The 22,786-nt window shown below is 38.5% G+C and overlaps 1 protein-coding gene across 2 annotated transcripts in view; it reads left to right on the forward strand.

Annotated features, from left to right (window-relative positions):
• Positions 1-22,075, forward strand: part of PRKCI (protein kinase C iota) — an 82,260-nt gene extending 60,185 nt beyond the window's left edge. For both annotated transcript variants that reach the window (XM_003256442.4, XM_030822822.1), the window contains exons 12-18: positions 1,571-1,706; positions 8,471-8,558; positions 9,547-9,672; positions 12,040-12,119; positions 13,400-13,489; positions 15,108-15,223; positions 19,106-22,075. In XM_003256442.4, coding sequence (XP_003256490.1) covers positions 1,571-1,706; positions 8,471-8,558; positions 9,547-9,672; positions 12,040-12,119; positions 13,400-13,489; positions 15,108-15,223; positions 19,106-19,193 — 724 coding nt within the window. In that variant the 3' untranslated portion in view covers positions 19,194-22,075. The remainder of the gene's footprint in view (positions 1-1,570; positions 1,707-8,470; positions 8,559-9,546; positions 9,673-12,039; positions 12,120-13,399; positions 13,490-15,107; positions 15,224-19,105) is intronic.
• Positions 22,076-22,786: the final 711 nt, after the last annotated feature.

The raw sequence follows: 22,786 nt of genomic DNA on the forward strand, positions 1-22,786 counted from the left end.
TGGATCATGAGGTCAAGAGATTGAGACCATCCTGGCCAACATGGTGAAATCCCATCTCTACTAAAAATACAAAAATTAGCCGGGCGTGGTGGTGGGCGCCTGTGGTCCCAACTACTCAGGAGGCTGAATTAGGAGAATCGCTTGAACCCAGGAGGTGGAGGTTGCAGTGGGCTGAGATTGCGCTACTGCACTCCAGCCTGGCAGAGTGAGACTCTGTTTCAAAAAAATTTAAAAAAAGAGTATTGAATATTAATTTTGTGCCCTTAATTTGATATTAATATACAGGATTGTAAATTGTTTATGTGTTGGATGGAGGAGTTAGGTGGGAAGGGATCATGGCCTTGAGTAAAAAGTTTAATCCATCACTACCATGTTACGTTTCTTATTCATAATCAGCAGTAATTCTCACCCTTTCCTACCTCACAAGAGTAATGCTAAAATGAAGCATGTGAGTTTGTGTATGTATGTAATTATCATGCAGGGAATAAATATTAGAAATTTCATTTAAATTAAAAACTTGTAGAAAATTTGCTACTTCATTATTGCTTGTCAAAAATTTCATAAGAAGATATAAATTATACTTATCTAATCTTGAGGCCAAGCTGGGTTTTTCTTTATTTGGGTTTTGTTGTTGTTGTTTTGGTGTTCATTTATGTTCATTGTGTGTTTATGCCTTATCAAATGGTCACCCTTCATAGCAGAGCCACAGACGATATTTTGAATTGTGAACATAGCCAATATTTGTTCCTTGTTTGTTCAGTTGAATGTGGGAAAGCTAGTCTGGTTTTTACTATATTAATGTGCCAATTCTGGTTTTATAACATCTTTGCTTTTGTAAGAACTAAAGCCCAGAACAAGGGCTTAAGTTCCCGAATCACAGAATTAAGTAGCTAGGAGGTGTATGTTATGTACCTCCACACGGGATCATGATAATGTGCCACCAAAGCAGCCATACGTCAGCTCAGGCATTCCATTTTCATTATTCAGGCCAAAAGTTCTGGGTTGTCACCAGTGAGTTGGTAGCAGTTTTTTTAAGTTCTTCATTTACTATTAAATTTTATAGTTGTAGAATATTTTCATTTAATTCCTTTTCTAAAACCTTCATGAGGATTTTATAGTTTTGAGTGGTCAGCTTGTAATATTCTTTCTATTCTCAACCCCGTCAGTGGTTCTTAGCCGTCTCGGGGAATCATGGGTCCCTTAGAGAAGTGATGAAAGCTTTGAGGACTCTGTAGATACTGTGCATGTACATCTGGGCGTACACCTTGCCCCCAGTTGTAGAAGTATGGACTGCCTGAAGTTCACCCAAGGACCCAGATTAAGAACCCCTGTTTGAGACTATCAAATGAATAGCTTTATGAAAAATGTGAATTTAAGTTAGACAGGAACTTTTACAATTGTGTCTTTGGCTCAGATATTTTAAAGTGGTACTTCAGTTCATTTTTTAAATTTGTTCCTAAAATCTCTGGGAGAAAAAAATATGTTTTGATATGAATTTTTGTGTTTCCAGTTGCAAATGTAGAACTTAAATATGGTTGAATCAAATGACTTATTTTTTATTTTATTTTAGATTTTACTCTGCGGAAATCAGTCTAGCATTAAATTATCTTCATGAGCGAGGGATAATTTATAGAGATTTGAAACTGGACAATGTATTACTGGACTCTGAAGGCCACATTAAACTAACTGACTATGGCATGTGTAAGGTGAGGAAAATTTTCTAGTTATTTTGAAAGGTCTTCAGCAGCTAGTAGTCTTTGTAAAATAACTTCATGTTTAAAGATGGGGAAATGATTACTAATTTTGCTAATTTACTTAAGAAGCTTTGTGGAATTCTAGCACAAAGACAAATGTACTTTTTTTTCTAACCATTTGCAAAATTTATATCTTCTGTTTTATGTGTACTACAATAAGAGTTAATTTCTTTTGATTATACATAACTTTTTATCTTGAAAGTTGAAATACAATTGAAGAAAATTTGGAAATAAAAATTGTCTGCAATTCCACTACTTAACACAACCATTTGCAAATGACCTTCCAATTTTTGCCATTTAGTAGTAAATCTTACATAATGCATTCAGGATTTTCCTCAGAAGTTAAACATTTTTTATATTTAAATTTTAAACATCTGACATAAAGCATAATAGGATAAAACAAGAATTTTAGTTACTCTCAGAATATGTCTTCTTTATTTCTTGATGTTTTATTCTTTTTATAACAGTGTTCCATTTTAAAGGTCTGATATTTTCCCACAAAATGTGTAAGGAACTACTCCTTATTAAGGTAACTGGTACAAAATTATCCTCACATAGTAATACAACAACCAGTATGTAAATGTGTGAATTGCATTCCCTGTTCACCTGTGGGAAGTGCCTCCAGAGCCTGGAGATTATCTAAATGCTAATAACATGGCATATGACAACCTAGTTTTATCGAAGATTTAACTTTATTATCTGTTCAGCATGCGTTAAAGAATAAAATCTTCACTTAAACTATGTTTGCTTTTATGTACAGAATTCAACCGCACTTTTCACATGATACTTATTAATTAATTATTATTATTATTATATTTTTGGAGACATAGTCTCGCTCTGTCGTCCAGGCTGGAGTGCAATGGCACAATCTTGGCTCACTGCAACCTCCGCCTCCTGGGTTCAAGCCATTCTCCTGCCTCAGCCTTCCAAGTAGCTGAGATTAAGGTGCGCTCCACCATCCCTGGCTAATTATAATTTTTTTTTTTTTTTTTTTTTAATTTTTGAGACAGAGTTTTGCTCTTGTTGCCCAGGCTGGAGTACAATGGCACGATCTCAGCTCACTGCAACCTCCACCTCCCAGGTTCAAGCAATTCTCCTGCCTCAGCCTCCCGAGTAGCTGGGATTACAGGCACTTGCAACCACGCCCGGCTAATTTTTTTGTATTTTTAGTAGAGATGGGGTTTCATCATGTTGGCCAGGCTGGTCTCGAACTCCTGACCTCAGGTGATCCACCCGCCTCAGCCTCCCAAAGTGCTGGGATTACGGATGTGAGCCACCATGCCCGGCCCTTACATATTTTTATTATACAAGTTTTCAATCATAAACAATTAGAAAGCTTAGCGAGTGGAACCCTTGTGTACCTATCACTTATATTTGTGGTACCTTTTTGATCTCTGTGTCATTTTTTTCCCTAAGGGATTTTTTTTCTCATTTCAGAAAGAAGTGACAGTGATAGAGGAGTCTTATCCCCAAGAATAAGTGAAACTGAACAAAAAACATGGAGAGTATTAACCTTCATACGAAGTGCACAAATTAAAACAATGAGGCTTATTTTTTGCCTGTGAGATACTGGTTTTAAAGTTAGAATAGCCTGTATGTACAAGAGTTTAAAGAAATGGGCATATGTCACTGTTGTGTATATAAATTGTTACAAACCTTTTGAAAAGCAGTTTGATGGGGAATTATCAGGAATCCTAAAGATGGCCGTGTTCTTTGATCCAGTAATTCTGCCACTTGGATATTCCGAGTAAATATTTTGGTTTATGAAGAGAGATTTCTGACCAAAACTTTTATTATAGTTTATGGTAAATATTATAGAGTCATTAAGAAGATATTTTTATTTTATTTTTACTTTTTTTTTTCTTTTTTTAAATAGAGACGAGGTCTCACTGTGTTGCCCAGGCTGGTCTCAAACCCAAGAGTTCATAATGTTAGCATTTAGATAATCTCCAGGCTTCGGAGGCACTTTCCTCAGGTGAATGGGGAATGCAGTTCATACATTTACATATTTGTCATGTTACTATGTGAGGATAATTTTGTTCCAGTTATCTTAACAAGGAAAGCAAGCCACCACGCCCGGCTGAAGATATTTATAAAAAATGCATAACACATGATGGCTCAGACCTGTAATCCCAGCACTTCGGGAGGCCAAGGCAGGCAGATCGCTGGAGCTCAGAAGTTCGACACCAGCCTGGGCAACATGGCAAAACTCCACCTCTACAAAAAATAGGAAAATTACACTGGCTTGGTTGTGCTTGTAGTCTCAGCTACTTGGGAGGCTGAGACAGGGGGATCACTTGAGCCTGGGGCTGTAGTGAGCTGTAATCACACCACTGCACTCCAGCTTGGGTGACAGAGTGAGATCCTGTCTAAAATACATATATATATATATATATATATATATATATATAAAATGCTTATAACAGGTGAAGTCAACATAAAGAGTTGTCTGATTCTTTTATGTATCATTCTGTTATGTAGCATCACACGTTGATTCTGTTTACTTTTCAGTATTTTTCAAGTTGTTATTTTAAAATGTTATGTTAAATGTGGTTACCAATTGCATTACAGTACACTAATGCATTTTAATAGCATTTTAGAATGTTATTTTTAAATAACAACTTTAATGGAATCACTACATTGTTTAAACAATCAAAATGGGCAGGGCGTGGTGGCTCACGCCTGTAATCCCAGCACTTTGGGAGGCCAAGGCGGGCGGATCACAGGTCAGGAGATGGAGACGATCCTGGCTAACATGGTGAAACTCCGTCTTTTTTTTTTTTTTTTTTTTTTGAGACAGAGTCTCGCTCTGTCACCCAGGCTGGAGTGCAGTGGCGCAATCTCGGCTCACTGCAAGCTCCACCTCCCGGGTTCACGCCATTCTCCTGCCTCAGCCTCTCTGAGTAGCTGGGACTACAGGCGCCCGCCACCGCGCCCGGCTAATTTTTTGTATTTTTTAGTAGAGACGGGGTTTCTCCGTGGTCTCGATCTCCTGACCTCGTGATCCGCCCGCCTCGGCCTCCCAAAGTGCTGGGATTACAAGCGTGAGCCACCGCGCCCGGCCGAAACTCCGTCTTTAAGAAAAGTACAAAAACTTTAGCCGGGCATGGTGGCGGGCGCCTGTAGTCCCAGCTACTCAGGAGGCTGAGGCAGGAGAATGGCGAGAACCCGGGAGGTGGAGCTTGCAGTGAGCCAAGATCGTGCCACTGCACTCCAGCCTGGGCGACAGAGTGAGACTCCATCTCAAAAAAGAAACAAAAAAGACTTTTCTCTTTTTGTCTTTCTTAGTGTTTTGTTACTCTTACTGGAAAATAATATTGGCTTCTTATACATTTTCATTTCTTAGAGGGATCCTCAATCAAGTTAGTCCAGGTCTTTGATAAATCTGAGATCTTTATTGAGTAGATCTTTAAATCAAATGTCCTCCTACCTCCCTTTCTGCCTTTCCCCCTTCTCCAAGAGCTGCCTACGGCGGGTGCAGTGGCTCACGCCTATAATTCCAGCACTTTGGGAGGCCAAGGCGGGTGGATTACTTGAGGTCAGGTATTTGAGACCAGCCTGGCCAACATGGTGAAAACCCATCTCTGCTAAAACCACAAAAACTAACCAGGTGTGGTGGCGAGTGCCTGTAATCCCAGCTACTTGGGAGGCTGAGGCAGGAGAATCTCTTGAACCTGGGGTAGGGTGGAGGTTGCAGTGAGCTAAGATCACACCACTACACTGCACTCCAGACTGGGCAACAGAGTGAGACTCCATCTCAAAATATGTACATATAAAATAAAATAATAAAGCTTATGAGAAATTAACCCTCCAAAAGTTTGAATGCTGTTTTATGACTTAGAGTCAATATTTAACTTACCTGAAGCTTGACTTAATGCAAATGTTGGATGAATTTCTTTATAAAGATTGCAGAGGATAGTGATGAAAACTTGAATTAATATCTTTAGAGTTATGTTTGAAATATTTTATGAGCATTGATTTTATTTAGTGGAAACCTTTCATGGTTTTATGAACTGATGGGCCTTTAAGTACTTTTTTTCAGCAACAGAGGAATTCTAATAACATCTATGTTATGCTGTAGAAAACTTAGCAAATGGACCTACATTCCGACATTCAGTCAACAAGTGAATGATTAAGCATAGCTGTTACAAGTTAACAGACTACATCTCTTACCTCTGACTATTGCACTGAAAGTACATGTCATTTATCATGAGAATGTATTGCCATTGCCAATAATGGAAAACAAAAACCATATTTATATTTCTAAAAATAGCATATCCCTTTTAGAAATCATTTAAAAAATTCTTGGAGTCACAACATATTACTAAATATTTCTTCTAGATGTTTATAGCAGTGTTATGTATAATAGGGTGAAATTTGAAGAAAAATATGTTCACCATGCCCAGAATGTCTCTGGAGGGCCACATAATAGTGGTTGCCTCTAGGGAGCTGGCACTGGGTGAGTCAGGGACAAGAATGGAAGGAAGAGCCGGGTGCAGTGCTCACGCCTGTAATCCCAGCACTTTGGGAGGCTGAGGCGGGTGGATCACCTGAGGTCAGGAGTTCGAGACCAACCTGACCAACATGGTGAAACCCCATCCCTACTAAAAATACAGAATTAGGTGGGCGTGGTGGTGCATGTCTGTAATCCCAGCTACTTGGGAGGCTGAGGCAGGAGAATCGCTTGAACCTGCGAGGCAGAGGTTGCAGTGAGCCGAGATCGCACCATTGCACTCCAGCCTGGGTAACAAGAACGAAACTCCATCTGAAAGCAAAAAAAAAAGCCAGGCATGGTTGCACGCACCTGTATTCCCAGCTACTTGGGAGGCTGAGGCATGAGAATCACTTGAACCCAGGAGACAGAGGTTGCAGTGAGCCAAGATCACGCCACTGAACTCCAGCCTGGGTGACAGAGCGAGACTCGGTCTCAAAAAAAAAAAAAAAAAAAAAAAAAAGGAAGGCTTGATTTTTGTACTGCCCCCCTTTCTTGGTTTAGAATTTTGTACCATATAATCTATAGGAAAGTGGCTAAGTTCTAGGTACATATATTCTGTTGAATTTCATATAGTTGTTAATATTAAAAAGTCTTCAGTTACATAGGAAATGCTTGTAAAGTTTTACAACATGCTTAATTATGTATAATTCAGTTGTTTTTAGACTTTTTTATTGTTGATTTTTTTTTATTTGCCTTGTGGCCAGAGAATGGTTTGAATATTAGTTCATGGGAATACATTGAGATTTCCTTTATGACCTAATATATGGCCAGTAGCCCATGTGTACTTAAAAGGATATATAATCTTTACATGCAGGGAGTCTTTCTCTAATGTCTCTCTTCCTTCTTCCTCACTCCACACACACATATAAACATACATATTCTATATATATATATATATATATATATATATATATATATAAGCTCTAGCTTGTTTCCAAATCTTTGTCTGCCTACTGGTTTTTAGTACGTGTGATCTATCATTTTCTAATATAGATTATTCTCATACTAACTTCTCCTATCATGATTGGAGATTGTGAAATTCTCCTAATAATTTTGTCCTTTTTTACTGTTTATATTTTGAGGCCGTGTTGTTGAGTGTATTCAAGTTTATATTTGTTACAACTTCTTGGTGATTGCCCCATTAATTATTGGGTAGTTCCTTTACTCTGCCTGTTAGTGTGTTTTGCCTTAATTTTTTCCATCCTGTAGCTATTAAAATACAGGCCCGGCGTGGTGGCTTATGCCTGTAATCCCAGCACTTTGGGAGGCCAAGGTGGGCAGATCATCCGAGGTCAGGAGTTTGAGATCAGCCTGACCAACATGGAGAAACCCCATTTTCTACTAAAAATACAAAATTAGCTGGGCGTGGTGGCACACGCCTGTAATCCCAGCTACTCAGGAGGCTGAGGCAGGAGAATTGCCTGAACCCAGGAGGCGGAGGTTGCAGTGAGCTGACATTGTGCTATTGCACTCCAGCCTGGGCAACAAAGTGAAACTCTGTCTCAAAAAAAAAAAGGTGTTCTTAGGAAAAATAAACAGAAGGAAAATATTGTAGTCTTATCAATGGTTGTATTAGGAGGTGAGATTTAAAGTGCTTCTTTTCTTCATGAAATATGCCTTATTCTACTAATATTAAAATTTTGGTATTAAATTTTAACTTGTATGTAAATTATTTTAAATGCAAGTCTTACCTTAATTGAATCAACTCCAGCAACATCTAATGAGGACAGGTTTTCTTCAAGCTATTTAGCGGTGATCTGTGATTTTAATAATAAAGGCAGTTGCCAGGCATGATGGCTCACGCCTGTAATCCCAGCACTTTGGGAGGCCGAGGCAGGTGGATCACTTGAGGCCAGGAGATCGAGACCAGCCTGGCCAACATAGTGAAACCCTGTCTCTACTAAAAATACAAAAATTAGCTTGGTGTGTTGGTGCATGCCTGTAATTCCAACTACTCAGGAGGCTGAGACACAAGAATTGCTTGAACCCAGGAGGTGGAGGTTGCAGTGAGCTGAGATCACGCCACTGCATGCCAGCCTGGGTGACAGAGCAAGACCCTGTCAAAAATAATAATAATAATAAGGGCGATTGTTCTAGTGATGTTAAGTGAGTTTAATGTATCACTACAGACGCTGAACTTATATGATAGGTGAAATAGAAAGGGTGAATTTAAAACAGAATTTTTTATCTCATTATTTCTTTCTGTTCTTTTTAATAAAAGGAAGGATTACGGCCAGGAGATACAACCAGCACTTTCTGTGGTACTCCTAATTACATTGCTCCTGAAATTTTAAGAGGAGAAGATTATGGTAATAAATAAATTGGTGGTATTATTTTAGCTATTGCTAGATGGGTGGTTAAATGTGGTACCAATTGCATTACAGTACACTAATGCATTTTGACATGATCTTATTAATATAAGCATTCTTGATCCTGTTAAAAACTACATGGACAGCCCCAGACTTTGAAATCGGAGACAGTGGGACCTTGGCAGTATTTGGGGGTACGAAGCTGAATAATACTTTATTAATGACAAACACTAAACAGTAGCAGGCACTATTCTAAGCAGTTTACATATATTAACTAAGTTAATCCTCTTAATAACCCTGTGAGGTAAGTACTGTTAATTCTCCTTTTACAGATGAGGAAACTGACATACAGAAAGTTTAAATAACTCGCCTAAGGTCAAGGATTCAGAACAGCACCCACGTGACTCCAGAGTCATGAACCTCTGGAAAATTTTTCAGATTTCCTGGGATATTTCCCCCAGGAATCTGAAAGATAGTGGAAAGATTAACAGTATTTCAGGCACCAGAAGATACACTTACCTTGAGAAAACATTTGACTTTTTGGGTTTTGGCCCTCTGCCTTCAGCAGATATGAAGGAGAATGTGGTACTTATGAAAGCTGCTCAGAGTCTGAATCCACTGTCCTTCACTAGTCTTTATCAGCTAGCAAAAGATCAAGTTTAAGACCAAGGAGATTACTCTGAAATACAATTTAATTATATCCTCAACACACAATATTAGATATTGGGCATGAGTCTGAAAGTAGTCATACAGGGAAAAAGAAAGTTTTTTTTCTCGTAATTTTATTTTTAAAATTATCTTTTAGGTACCTACCCTTGTTGATAAATGAAGCATTTCTATAATCTTCAGTGCCTACCATGATAGTTGGAATGCATTTAGAGTTTACTTTTTCATTGTTTCTTTTTCCTGTATGTGATAAAATCTCCAGTTAACTAACTTTCAAGAATGCAAAGTGTATAATTCGTTGCTTTAAAATTTCTTTCTGAAGGTTTCAGTGTTGACTGGTGGGCTCTTGGAGTGCTAATGTTTGAGATGATGGCAGGAAGGTCTCCATTTGATATTGTTGGGAGCTCTGATAACCCTGACCAGAACACAGAAGATTATCTCTTCCAAGGTAATTTGGAGTATTTTACAGAGATTCTCTGAGAAAAACCTAGAGTACAAATGAGAGTGATTCAGGTTACTACTTTGAGTAAGAAAAATGAGCATAATCTGGAAAATGTACTCCTGACTCACTGTATTAGGTTTTATTGTTGTTTTTGTTTGTTTTTGAGACAAGGTCTTACTCTTTTGCCCAGGCTGGAGTGCAGGGGCGCAATCTCGGCTCACTGCAACCTCCACCTCCGTGGTTCAAGCAATTCTTCTGCCTCAGCCTCCCGAGTAGCTAGGATTACAGGCACACACCACTATGCCTGGCTAATTTTTGTATTTTTAGTAGAGGCAGGGTCTCACCATGTTGGTCAGGCTGGTCTTGAACTCCTGACTTCAAGTGATCTGCCCACCTCAGCCTCCCCAAAGTGCTGAGATTACAGGAATGAGCCACTGCGCCTGGCCTCTGTGTATTAGGTTTTGATGTTTTTTTAATACATTCTTTCTTTTCTATAGTCTTCACTCCTGTTCACAGTTACCTTCTCATACTCAAAATCATAACGGGTTATTTAGAATTATCCATCACAAACAGATTAGAGAAAGGAATCCTGTGGCTAGAGAGGATAATCTTTACACAGGGACCCCAAGGCTGAGTGCGTAAGTTCAAGAACAGTATGAGGGGAAATAGAGCACCAAGATGATGAGTGATCAAAAGATGAGGAAAAAAGGCCTCACATCAGGGAATATACAGAATTGACAGAAACAAGCAGACAAGTACAGGGACGCCTAGCACAGAATCCAAAGAAGTATGAAACCTACTATAAAATTCTACATTTAATAATTAAAGCCATCACAGGATATACATAGGCATTTCATGTAATAGGAAGCCCAAATGGCCATGGAATATGTGAAAAGACATTCAGTCTCACTAGCAATTAAGGGAATGCACATTAAATGTTAATGAGTTACCATTTCATATCGGTACATTTGATTAAAATATTAAAGTCGGATAATACCAGTGCTGGTGAGTATGTGGAGCAACTGGAACTCTTCTAGCCTGCTGGTAGGAATGAAAACTGACACAACAGCTTTAAAGAATAATTTGGCAATGTCCAATAAAATTGCATGTTATATATGCCAAGCATTTTACAAAGGTTAACTCATTTAAACCTCATAACAATCCTATGGAGTATTTTTTATTCCTGTTTTACAGATGAGGAAACTGAGGCACAATTAGGTAGTCAAAGAATAAGACATTCATGTAAATGATAAATAGTATTCAGATTAGAGGCTTTCTCTGAGAAGATGGGAAAAGAAGGGGTTTAGGAAAGTACAGGAGGCACTTCAGTTATATATGTAATATCTCATTTTTTCTCCTGGAATGCCTTAAATATCTTATAATAAAAATTTAAAGATTGCACCCAGGCACAGTGGCTCACATCTGTAATCCCAGCACTTTGGGAAGCCGAGCTGGGCAGATCACTTGAGGTCAGGAGTTCGAGACCAGCCTGGCCAACATGGCAAAACCCCGTCTCTACTAAAAATAAAAAAAATTAGCTGGGCGTCGTGGCGGGCACCTGTAATCCCAACTACTCAGGAGGGTCAGGCAAGAGAATCACTTGAGCCTGGGAGGTGGAGGTTGCAGTGAGCTGAGATCGTGCCACTGCACTCCAGCCTGAGCAAGACAGTGACACTCTGTCTCAAAAAAAAAGAAAAAAGAAATTTAAAGATTGCCAGATGCAGTGGTTCACACCTGTAATCCCAGCACTTTGGGGGTCCAAGGCAGGAGGATTGCTTGAGCCCAGGAGTTCAAGACCAGCCTGAGCAATATGGTGAGACCCTTATCTCTACAAAAAAATTTAAAATTAGCCAGCCATTGCTGGGCACAGTGGCTCACGCCTGTAATCCCAGCACTTTGGGAGGCTGAGGTGGGCAGATCACTTACCTTCATGAGGTCAGGAGTTCGAGACCAGCCCGGCCAGCATGGTGAAACCCCATCTCTACCAAAAGCACAAAACTCACTGGGCGTAGTGGCACACGCCTGTAATCCCAGCTACTCAGGAGGCTGAAGTAGTAGAAGCGTTTGAACCCGGGAGGCAGAGGTTGCAGTGAGCTGAGATCGTGCCACTGTACTCCAGCCTGGACGACAGAACAAGACTCCATCTCAAAAAAAGAAAAATTTACCCGAGTGTGATGGTGGCGCCTGTGGTCCCAGCTACTTGGGAGGCTGAGGGGGAAGGATTGCTTAAGCCCGGGAGGTCAAGGCTGCAGTGAGCTGTGATTGCAGTATTGCACTCCAACCTGGGCAATAGCAAGACCCTTTCAAAAAAGAAGAGAAAAGATTAAAGCCATGTAAAAGTTAAATATAATACTATAATTTTTATCTTTCTAGTTATTTTGGAAAAACAAATTCGCATACCACGTTCTCTGTCTGTAAAAGCTGCAAGTGTTCTGAAGAGTTTTCTTAACAAGGTATAAATTGTGTATAAGAATATTTTGTGATTTGTCTCTTTCTATATATATCAAACTGGTCAGTAGCGGTTTGGGAAATGTAAAATTCCAAAACAGTAGAGAATGTAACTTTTTCAGTTTGACCCAGAATTTGTCTCTTACCCAAAGAGTAATAGACAGCATTAGATCCTGAGATAAGTCAGTTGTTCTTTCCATTTTGGCAGTAAAATTTACTCCCCAGCTATATATTACATAATTTTTTTTGTGTGTAAATAATATATACCATATTCTCACATAGGGGAAGAGTTAATCTTTGGGTCTAGCCATAATTGTACTTTGAACTCTGTTTCCATTTTCTGAGCACGTGGGCCGCAGTGCTCCCTACAAATTCTCATGTCAAAAATGCTATAATTAGGTAAAATTCAGAATAAATGAAATGCTATCTTTGGCTCTTAAAAATGTGAACATGATTCAATTGTTTGTTGCTGTTGGTAGGGTAGAGGAGTTTTAGGATCTAGGAGTGTGGTCTTGGGAATTATAAATTCTACTTTAAATAAATGGTATGATAGAAAGGTTGATGTACATTTACCTTTTAAGGTAAATAGATAAGATAATGGATTTTAATAAAATAAGAACTTGAAGCCTTTTAAAAAATAAACAATTTATGTGAGGAAAGAGTTAAACTTGAAACCTAGTTTTTCACATAGTGAAAAATGAAGGCAAGAGGTGTTGATAAGCAAAATAAAATACCTTTTATCAGAAAGAAAAATGGGAACATCTTCTCATTCATAGCGATGAATAAGCCAAGACTTTTTATAAGTTGCAGGCTGCTTCTCAGTTCAGTGATTCAGATAATGGTTGTATCATTGTCTTACACAGGTGATGGTTTGTTGCTGTAATTGGGCATGGGGCTTTTAAATTAAGCTAAAAACAAACTTCTGATGAAGTTTGGAGGTTTGCATGTTTTGACTGTCACACTAGGTTATGCCAAAGAAATGGCTGGGTGTTGCTCAAATGATTCTGCTGTTCTCTTTTTCCTATTTTTCTTTAGCAAGGAATTGGTGATGATTCTCTGTTTTAATTACATGATAGGTGGAGAAAGTGCCATGAGGAAATCTTACCTATCACAAGTTTCAGATAACTCAATTTGTTCCGGAGTTGTACTTTCTAGAAATAAAAGATAGACCATTCCAACTTCAGAAATAAGAGTATCATGTGAGGACACAAAACATAGATCACAAAGGTGATTTATTTTAAAGCATGACATTCACCCAATTCTGGAAACATTTCTTTCACCATAGGACCCTAAGGAACGATTGGGTTGTCATCCTCAAACAGGATTTGCTGATATTCAGGGACATCCATTCTTCCGAAATGTTGACTGGGATATGGTATGTAAATTTTGATTACTTTCTCTATTAGGTTTCATTATTATCTTGGGCCAATTTTTTTTGTTTGTTCTGTTTTTTTGTTTTTAGACGGAGTCTTGCTCTGTCACCCAGGCTGGAGTGCAATGGCACCATCTCAGCTCACTGCAACCTCCGCCTCCCGGGTTCAAGCAGTTCTGCCTCCGCCTCCCTAGTAGTTGGAATTACAGGCACACACCACCATGCCTGGCTAATTTTTGTATTTTTAGTAGAGACGGGCGGGGGAGGGGGTTTCACAGTGTCGGCCAGGCTGGTCTCGAACTCCTGACCTCAGGTGGTACACCCACCTCGGCCTCCCAAAGTTCTGGGATTACAGGTGTGAGCCACCGCACCTGGCCTATCTTGGGCCAGATTTTATTGTCTTAGCTAACATATCACAGCTCTAAAAACTTAAAACCACTTTCTAAACTGCTTTTTAGAAAACTTTTAAAACAAAAAAAATTCAATTTTTTTTAATTTATTTTTTTTTTTTCTGAGATGGAGTCTCATTCTGTCGCCCAGGCTGGAGTGCAGTAGTGTGATCTCTGCTCACTGCAACCTCTGCCTCCTGGGTTCAAGCAATTCTGCCTCAGCCTCCTGAGTAGCTGGGATTACAGGCGCACGCCACCACGCCCAGCTAATTTTTGTATTTTTAGTAGAGACGGGGTTTCATCATGTTGGCCAGGCTGGTCTTGAACTCTTGACCTCAAGTGATCTGCCTGCCTCAGCCTCCCAAAGTGCTGGGATTCCAGGGGTGAGCCACCATGCCCAGCCAAAAAATTGAATATTAATGTAATAAAGCAGGTTGTAATGTTATTGAGGCCCATATCAATGTTTATACTTGTTTTTATTTTTTTAAGAGAAACAGTCTCACTCTGTTGCCCAGGTTGCTGTCATGAGCTATCATGACAGCCTCGATTGAACTCCTGGGCTCAAGAGATCCTCCTGTGTTAACCTCCCAAGTAGCTGGGACTATAGGCATAAGCCATGGTACCCAGCTAATTTTCTTTTCTTTTCTTTTTTTTTTTTTTTGAGATGGTGTCTTGCTCTGTCTCCCAGGCTGGAGTGTAGTGGGACAATCTCAGCTCACTGCAACCTTCGCCACCTGGGTTCAAGTGATTTCTCCTGTCTCAGCCTCCAGAGTAGCTGGGATTACAGGCGTGCGCCACCACACCTGGCTAATTTTGGTATTTTTAGTAGAGACGGGGTTTCACTGTGTTGGTCAGGCTGGTCTTGAATCCCTGCCCTCAGGTGATTGCGCACCTTGGCCTCCCAAAGTGATGGGATTACAGGCGTGAGCCACTGCACCCAGCCAATTTTTTATTTTTTTATGGAGATGGAGTCTTGCTATGTTGTCCGGGCTGGTCTTGAACTCCTGGCCTCAAGTGATCCTCCCATCTCAACCTACCAAGTGGTTGGGATTACAGGTGTGAGCCGCCATGCCCAGCTCATATTTGTAAATTATGTTCATCATTGCTAATATCATTGAACCATGCTTCAGGACTCACTTTAATAAGGTAAACAATGAGTGCAGAGGAGAACTGTAGAGGTGGAGTTTTTCTAAGAATACAGACTTGAGCTGTCATCCAATATGTCTTTTCAGATGGAGCAAAAACAGGTGGTACCTCCCTTTAAACCAAATATTTCTGGGGAGTTTGGTTTGGACAACTTTGATTCTCAGTTTACTAATGAACCTGTCCAGCTCACTCCAGATGATGAGTAAGTAATTCTGTACACTGAAATTTTTTTTTAAGTTCTTTGGAAATCCCATTTTTAGTGACTATGCAATGTTTCATTATCAGATTATACTATAATTTTATTTTCTATTTTATTTCATTTTATTTTATTTTTGAGATGGAATCTCGCTCTGTCGCCCAGGCTGGAGTGCAGTGGTGCAATCTCGGCTCACTGCAACCTCTGCCTCCCAGGTTCAAGCGATTCTCCTGCCTCAGACACCCTGAGTAGCTGGTACTACAGGCATGTGCCGCCATGCCCGGCTAATTTTTGTATTTTTAGTAAGGACAGGGTTTGCCATGTTGGCTAGGCTGATCTTGAACTCCAGACCTCACGTGATCCACCCACCTTGGCCTCTTAAAGTGTTGGGATTACAGGCGTGAGCCACTGTGCCCGGCCTATACTATATATAACCATTCAGTTACTGGTATTTGTATCCACTGTACCATTATAAGTTTTAATAGTAACTGTCATTTTCTCCTTTGCTTTATAGTGCATTATCTTATTTTCACAACAACTTTGTAAACTAGTTATTGTCATCTTCGTTTTACAGATGAGGAAACCAAGGCTCAGAGAGGTTAAGCAAAGTTACACAGCTATCAGGTGGCAGAGTCAGGATTCAAACCCAAATCTGACTGACTAAGGCCTGTGCTCTTTCTACCACGCTGCACTGTTTCCCATTTGGCAAGGACTGTCTTTGAGTTCCTGAGTATTGCCTTAAGATAGATTCCTAGAAAGATAATTAGGTCAGAGGGTATTAACATTTTAAAGCTCTTGATATGTATTGCCAAATTGCTTTTTTTAAGAAATTACCTTGAGTTATTAAATCCAGCCATCAGTGATCTGATATATTTTTTGTGCTTATACTGCATCTTTTAAAAATATAGTTTGGAATAATTGGGAGATATTTTGATTATTTACCTGTTGTTACAGATTCATTCTCTCTAATCTCAAGGAGGCCCTTATTGTTTCGCAGTCATTTTACTTCTATCTTATTTCTTACCACATTTCTCCCAGCACCTGCTCCAGTCTCTTCATTTCAGAAGCCTTCAGTTCTACTCCTTTTTCCATCACTGTTAATGGATTAACTTTGTCTTAATTTGATGCAAGGACTGATAACCTCTCTGACGTGACCTTGCCTCCTTTCCAGCTGTCCCCAGACCACCTTGCATCTCAAAATTGCTTTCTAACTCTTTTCATCATTTTCTTATTCCCTACTCTTGGAAGGCTCTCCTTTACAAGGGGTGTCCCTCCTATTTTCCTAGACCTGTTTCCTTAAGATTTCATTTTGTCAGTTATCTTTTTATTGAACCTTCTTTGATTTGTTTTTTTCTAGCTTGTTTCCCCCTGTGTAAGCATGCTCAGATACTCTGATTTTTCCCTTTGAACAACCACATTTGAACAACCACGTTTTTCCTCATTTTCATCTTGAAGCCTCAAAAAAAAAAAGTTAATAGATGTTCATGGTCAAAGAAAAATAAATACGCAGCACCTCTAATCAAACTTCTTCAGACTAGTCAATGTTGATTGTCTTGAAATTTTTTTTTTTTTTTTACTGTCAACACTTCAACCCCTTACAACTGAACCTGTCCTAATCAATTTCTTAATTTCTAAATTGTAAAGCATTTTGGGGTCAGTCTTCCTCTTCCTTGATGAATGTAAAGCATTTGATACTCATGGCTTTGCCTTAGGTAGCACTGCCTATTCTGGTTCTGTTTCATCTCTGTGACTACTTTCCTCTCATGTGTTTTCCCTGTCCCCTTGAGACCAGGATGCTCCATGGTTCTGTTCCTGACAACCTTCTTTTTGCTATATACAGTTTGTACCTTGGAGATTTCAGCCAGCCCTGTAGCATAGATACCAGCTAATTAAATGACTCTCAGTTAAATGGCAAATGGTTATTGAGCAAAAGGTGTTATGCTAAATACTAGGCATTCAAAGGCAATCAAGACAGTCTGATCTCCCCAAAAGCATACTGTCTACTAGAGGAGAAAGATGTGTACCAAGTCATTATTTCTGACAGCATTGTGTATTAGAAGGAACACTGGATTTAATCAAAAAATAGGAGTTTGAATCCCGATGCCACCTCTTACCAACTGGGTAACCTTGGATAGGAATTGCATAACTTCTGTGAGCCTGTTCTCAAATTGCCTACCTCATAAGGTTGCTGTGAAGAATAAATGCATGATGGTTTCTGAAGCACTTATCCTCTGCCGTTAGATCTCCTGAACTGCATTTCTGTTTAACATGGCCCCCAGTTTGTCAGCCAAGCAGCTCAAATATATGAAGTCTAAAATCAAAGTAATGACACTTTATGGTCTCTTTCTATTGTTCTTAATCAGTTCCTTTTTTTTAGTTACCTAGTTCTGCTCACAGTGTGTCCCTGTCGTTCAGATTCCAGATGTCAGTGATTGTGGACTCCTCCTTTTTCTTAACAGATTACATAATACCTGCAGCTGCCAAGTCTTTGTGTTTTCATTATTTCATCATTTACATCAGATCCTTCTTTTCTGTTTCCATTGACACACCCTAGTTCAGGCCTCATTCAAGTCATACCCAGAGTATTGTATCAGCCTCCTAATTGATCTTTACTCCTTCACCTTGCAACCTATTCTGTATGCCTTGTGAAGTACCACTCCAATTCTTGAACCCCTTTAATCAGAAACCTTCAGTAACTCCTTCATTGCCTATCAGGTAACATCTATCCTCTTGGCTAGCATTTAAGGCCTCCCCACATCTGCTTCAGCCTTTCTAACAATACCTCTCACCATAATACAAACGGTGTTCTGATCAGTCTCAGCTACTCACCATTCCCTAATAGTATTATTGTCTCTGCTTCTGCCTCTGCCTGCTCATTCCTGTATATCCCGCCTTTATTTTTATCTATTGAAATCTTCCCATCTTTCAGAGCCACCTCAGATGCAACCAGATCTTTGATGGATCAAGGTGAAACTCCTTAGTGTAAACATCACTGGCCTATTTGATTTAGCCATTATTTTTCTTCAGCATCATCTAACACACTTCTATTCCTGTGCTCCACCCTAATTACTTGCATTTCCCCAGACCTACCACAGTCTTTCATCATTCCATTCATTAAGTGTTTGCAGAATGAATACTGTCTTCCTTGATTTCTCCAACTAGAAGTCATGCCTTTCTTTAGAACCATGGTTAGAACAGGACTTAGCTTACTGTGTATAAAATTTAACAAGTACTGCTTTCTCTTCCAGTAGGAGTTACCTCCCCTCCTTGAAGGAAGGGACTATACTCTGTAACTTTGTGCTTCTTAGTATGGCGTATACGTTTATGTATTAAATATTTGATAGCACTACTCACTGTATATTAAAGTAGAAGCCCGGTGTAACAAAATGCCAACCTCTCCCCTCTCTGTGACCCATGATCTCCCTGTGGTGTTCTCTCCTCATTCCAGGTCTCTCAGTGTACTTGTTCCTATTGCCTTTTCCTTTTGGCTAACTTCCTCTGGGCTACACCATCTAATATCTGGCTGTTGAGGTGACTACTAAATTGAATGCTAATTCAAACCTGGATGTTCACCTGTAACTAAGAATGTTGTTCTGGTCAAAAGTTAAGATTAACTGGAATCGTGACAACTGGTGTCTTTTTTATTCGCAGTCCTCAGTTTTGAACTCCTTTTTGGCTCTAAACTTGCTTGTGGGATTATCGGGGCTTTTTTAATTTTCAGTACTCCATTCTTGATTCGTCTAGAAAATTTGGGGGATTAATCTAAAAATTTATAGATTTTCTTTCAGTACAATTAGCCTAATTATTTGTTTTTTAATCTTATTTTACCATTTAAAGGTTGAAGAAATCTTGATTATGATGAAAATAAATTTATTTTTCTTTCAACAGTGACATTGTGAGGAAGATTGATCAGTCTGAATTTGAAGGTTTTGAGTATATCAATCCTCTTTTGATGTCTGCAGAAGAATGTGTCTGATCCTCATTTTTCAACCATGTATTCTACTCATGTTGCCATTTAATGCATGGATAAACTTGCTGCCAGCCTGGATACAATTAACCATTTTATATTTGCCACCTACAAAAAAACACCCAATATCTTCTCTCATAGACTATATGAATCAATTATTACATCTGTTTTACTATGAAAAAGAAATTAATACTACTAGCTTCCAGACAATCATGCCAAAATTTAGTTGAACTGGTTTTTCAATTTTTAAAAGGCCTACAGATGAGTAATGAAGTTATCTTTTTTGTTTTAAAAAAAAGCAAAAACCACTGCATTGAAAAAGTATCTGTTGCATTAAGGCACATAGTGGGATTACATCATAAACCTCCCATAATTTTTGTCATTCTGTGTTAAATCATTTCAGGGTTTAATTTTGAAATAAAAGATTAATATAAAATGCAACAACTTTTTATATTACCTATTAGTTTTGGAGTTCTTTATGTTTAAAAATTCAGGTATAAATTTTATTGCCTTGGATAAATAAATTATCTATTTTTTAAGGCAGCAGTTATTAAATTGGTAATAGAAGATGCTGCTTGCTTAGAATTGGGAAATTCAGCTGGGTGCAGTGACTCAACGCCTAAAATCCCAGTACTTTGGGAGGTTGAGGCAGGCAGATCACTTGAGGTCAGGAGGTCGAGATCGGCCTGGCCAACATGGTGAAATCCTGTCTCTACTAAAAATACAAAAATTAGCTGGGCATGGTGGCACATACCTGTAATCCCAGCTACTCGGGAGGCTGAAGCAGAAGAATCGCTTGAACCCAGGAGATGGAGTTGGCAGTGACCCAAGATTACTCCAGCCTGGGCAACAGTGAGTGAGACTCGGTCTCAAAACAAAACAAAACAAAAACCAAATTGGAAAATTCTTCTTGAGTTAAAAAACAGCCACTTTTTATTATGAATCAGATTCCAAATCATTAACTATTTTTGCAAAACTGGCACAAGTGATTTTTCTTAAGTATGTTAACGGGGTAGCTCCTGAGCCTATCCCTTTATTGGAAACTTTAACTGCAGTGTTAATATATATACTGCAAAAGACCAAGGATGCAGTTGAGTGGAAAATTACTCAGTATATAGAAAGGAAAAAAACAAATTTAAAATAGACACAGAAAAGTACAGTGGTAATATTTTTATTTCCTATTGGAGAGTGAATCCCCACAGTTGCTTTTTGTGACTTGATTCAAATGAGGCACTCATTATTGTTACCAAACTTGTAAAAGCATTCCATGTATTCAGTGGAGGCAGAATGTATAATATTTTTTCCTTATAATTTAGCATACAGGAAAATTATTTATTTTTTAAGTAGGGTATCTTAATTATGCTCATTTCTTCCCCTAAACCACGTTATCTATATGATTGGACCCTGTAGAGTCTTTAGTGAAATCAGAAAAATAAAGTAGGCATGAATAAATGTTCAGGACACACACATACACTCACACACATCACAGTATCAGCTCTTTCAGTGAGTTTTTATTAACTGGATAACACATGTAACACATAGTAGAATACATTTCAGAGGCAGAGTTCCTCGGATTATTTTTTATTAATATTAGTGTTTAGCAGTTTATTATTTAAAGGGGTGCCAAATATAGCATCCTTCTGTTGTTTATTTTAAATATTTTTTTAATGAAAAGAGACTTAAAAAGTAACCATGATTATCTAAATTACTTAAAATTTTTTAATCTTAGTAAAACTTAATTTTAGGAAAGTTATCTAGTTTAAATTTCAACTGTTTTAAAACTTGTAGGCATTTAATAAATTACCTTTTTTTTTGGAGGGGTGGATGCTACATTTCATTGGAAATGTCATTTTTCCAAAGTTTCTAGCTGTGTACTCTCTTTCCTTCAAATAGCATAAGTCTGAAAGCAATGAAAACCTCAAAGGAAAATGTTTATATACATCCACATGTTTATTTAATATGTTTCTCTTAACACCTGAAACTTGTTTTAAAACAAAAAGCAGTATTCACTTCAAATCATAAACTTAGAATTCTGTATCTCATGTCAGAAATATGTTTATGGCCTTGCTTTTAAGTGGTGCTGTTTCCCATAGGGCATTAGTTCTCAGATTTGGGAATGTGAAATAATCACCTAGGAAGTTGGCTTAAAATGCACACTAGTGGGCCCACCTTAGACTTCTTTTGGGGCCTTCGACCTCACTTTGAGAAACACCTTCTTCAGGTTATTCTTTATGTTTGTCTTGTGGTTAAATATTAGAGTATTCATGATAAAACATTTTGAGAAGGGGTAAGCAGTGAGTTATTACCCACAATTTAAAGCAAATTTTGAATGAATCTTTAAGTTAGGTATCTACCTTCCCACCAGCCCCCCAAAAAAACCTCTCAGTAGTTTCTATCAATAATGTACAAAATGATGAGCATTTTTCTATGATGAGGTTTTAACCATTATTCAGGGTGGTCTTTTGTTTTTAAATCTTTCTTTAACTAATAAGATTTACAGTGTATATTTTATACAGAAATGCATTGTAAATGTTTTTAATTGTGTTCTGGTTTTTGCAGTCTTTAAGTGCCATGCCAATTGTTTTTATATTCTGTAGAAGTTCACTCAAAATACTCAACAGGGGAGTAGGCAGCGGACAGTCAAAATGGTTGGAATTTTGGCGTTCTAAGAAAAACTATTTTGCATAAGCATGTGGTCAGATCATTTTGTGCATATGCAGCCTGGATTGGATGTTAAGTAAATGCTTATTCAGTGCCGGTACATTTACTTAAACCCTGTTTTTATTTTTGTCATGTAGAATACTACTGTGGTCATCATAATGTAATCTGTATTTCTGTACTTTTTTTTTTTTACTTTGAAGTCTTTAAATAAAATGTATAATACCCATTGAGAGTGGATCATTTTTCATATGTAGTATGTCAGAAATTTGTATAAGAACAAAGATGCATCAAAATTTGTTCAAGAAAAAATGAAAATTTTAGAGTTTGGAATTTTGCTGTACTTAAAGCAGCATTCTGGTAGAACTGATGCTGTAGTATTTACATTTAATAATGTTATATTTAGCTGGACATAGTGGCTCATACAGCACTTTGGGAGACTGAGGTGGGAGGATCACTTGACCCTAGGAGTTTGAGTTTGGCCTGGGCAATATAGTGAGACCCCATCTCTACAAACAGAAAAATAAGAAATTAGCCAGGCATGCCGGCAAAGTGCCTATAGTCCCAGGAGGCTGAGGTGGGAAGATTGCTTGAGCCCAGGAGGTTGTGGCTGCAGTGAACTATGATCATGCCACTGCACTCCAGCCTGGGCAACAAAGTGAGACCCTGTCTCTCAAAACATTTTTAATGTTATATTTATTAATGTAGATATTATTAAAAATTAGGAATTAAAATATTCTCCACTGTTTTATTTATTTTAGCAACAGGGTCTCAGTCACCCAGGCTAGAGTGCAGTGGCATGGTCATAGCTCACTATAACCTTGAACTCATAGGCTCATGGGATCTTCAGCTTGGAGTAGCTGGGACTACAGGCATACACCAGAGACACATGGCTATTTTGTTGTTGTTGTTTTTGGTAGAGATGAGGTCTCGCTTTGTTGCCA

Source organism: Nomascus leucogenys, chromosome 11 (genome assembly GCF_006542625.1).
Source record: "Nomascus leucogenys isolate Asia chromosome 11, Asia_NLE_v1, whole genome shotgun sequence".
NCBI lineage: Eukaryota > Metazoa > Chordata > Mammalia > Primates > Hylobatidae > Nomascus > Nomascus leucogenys.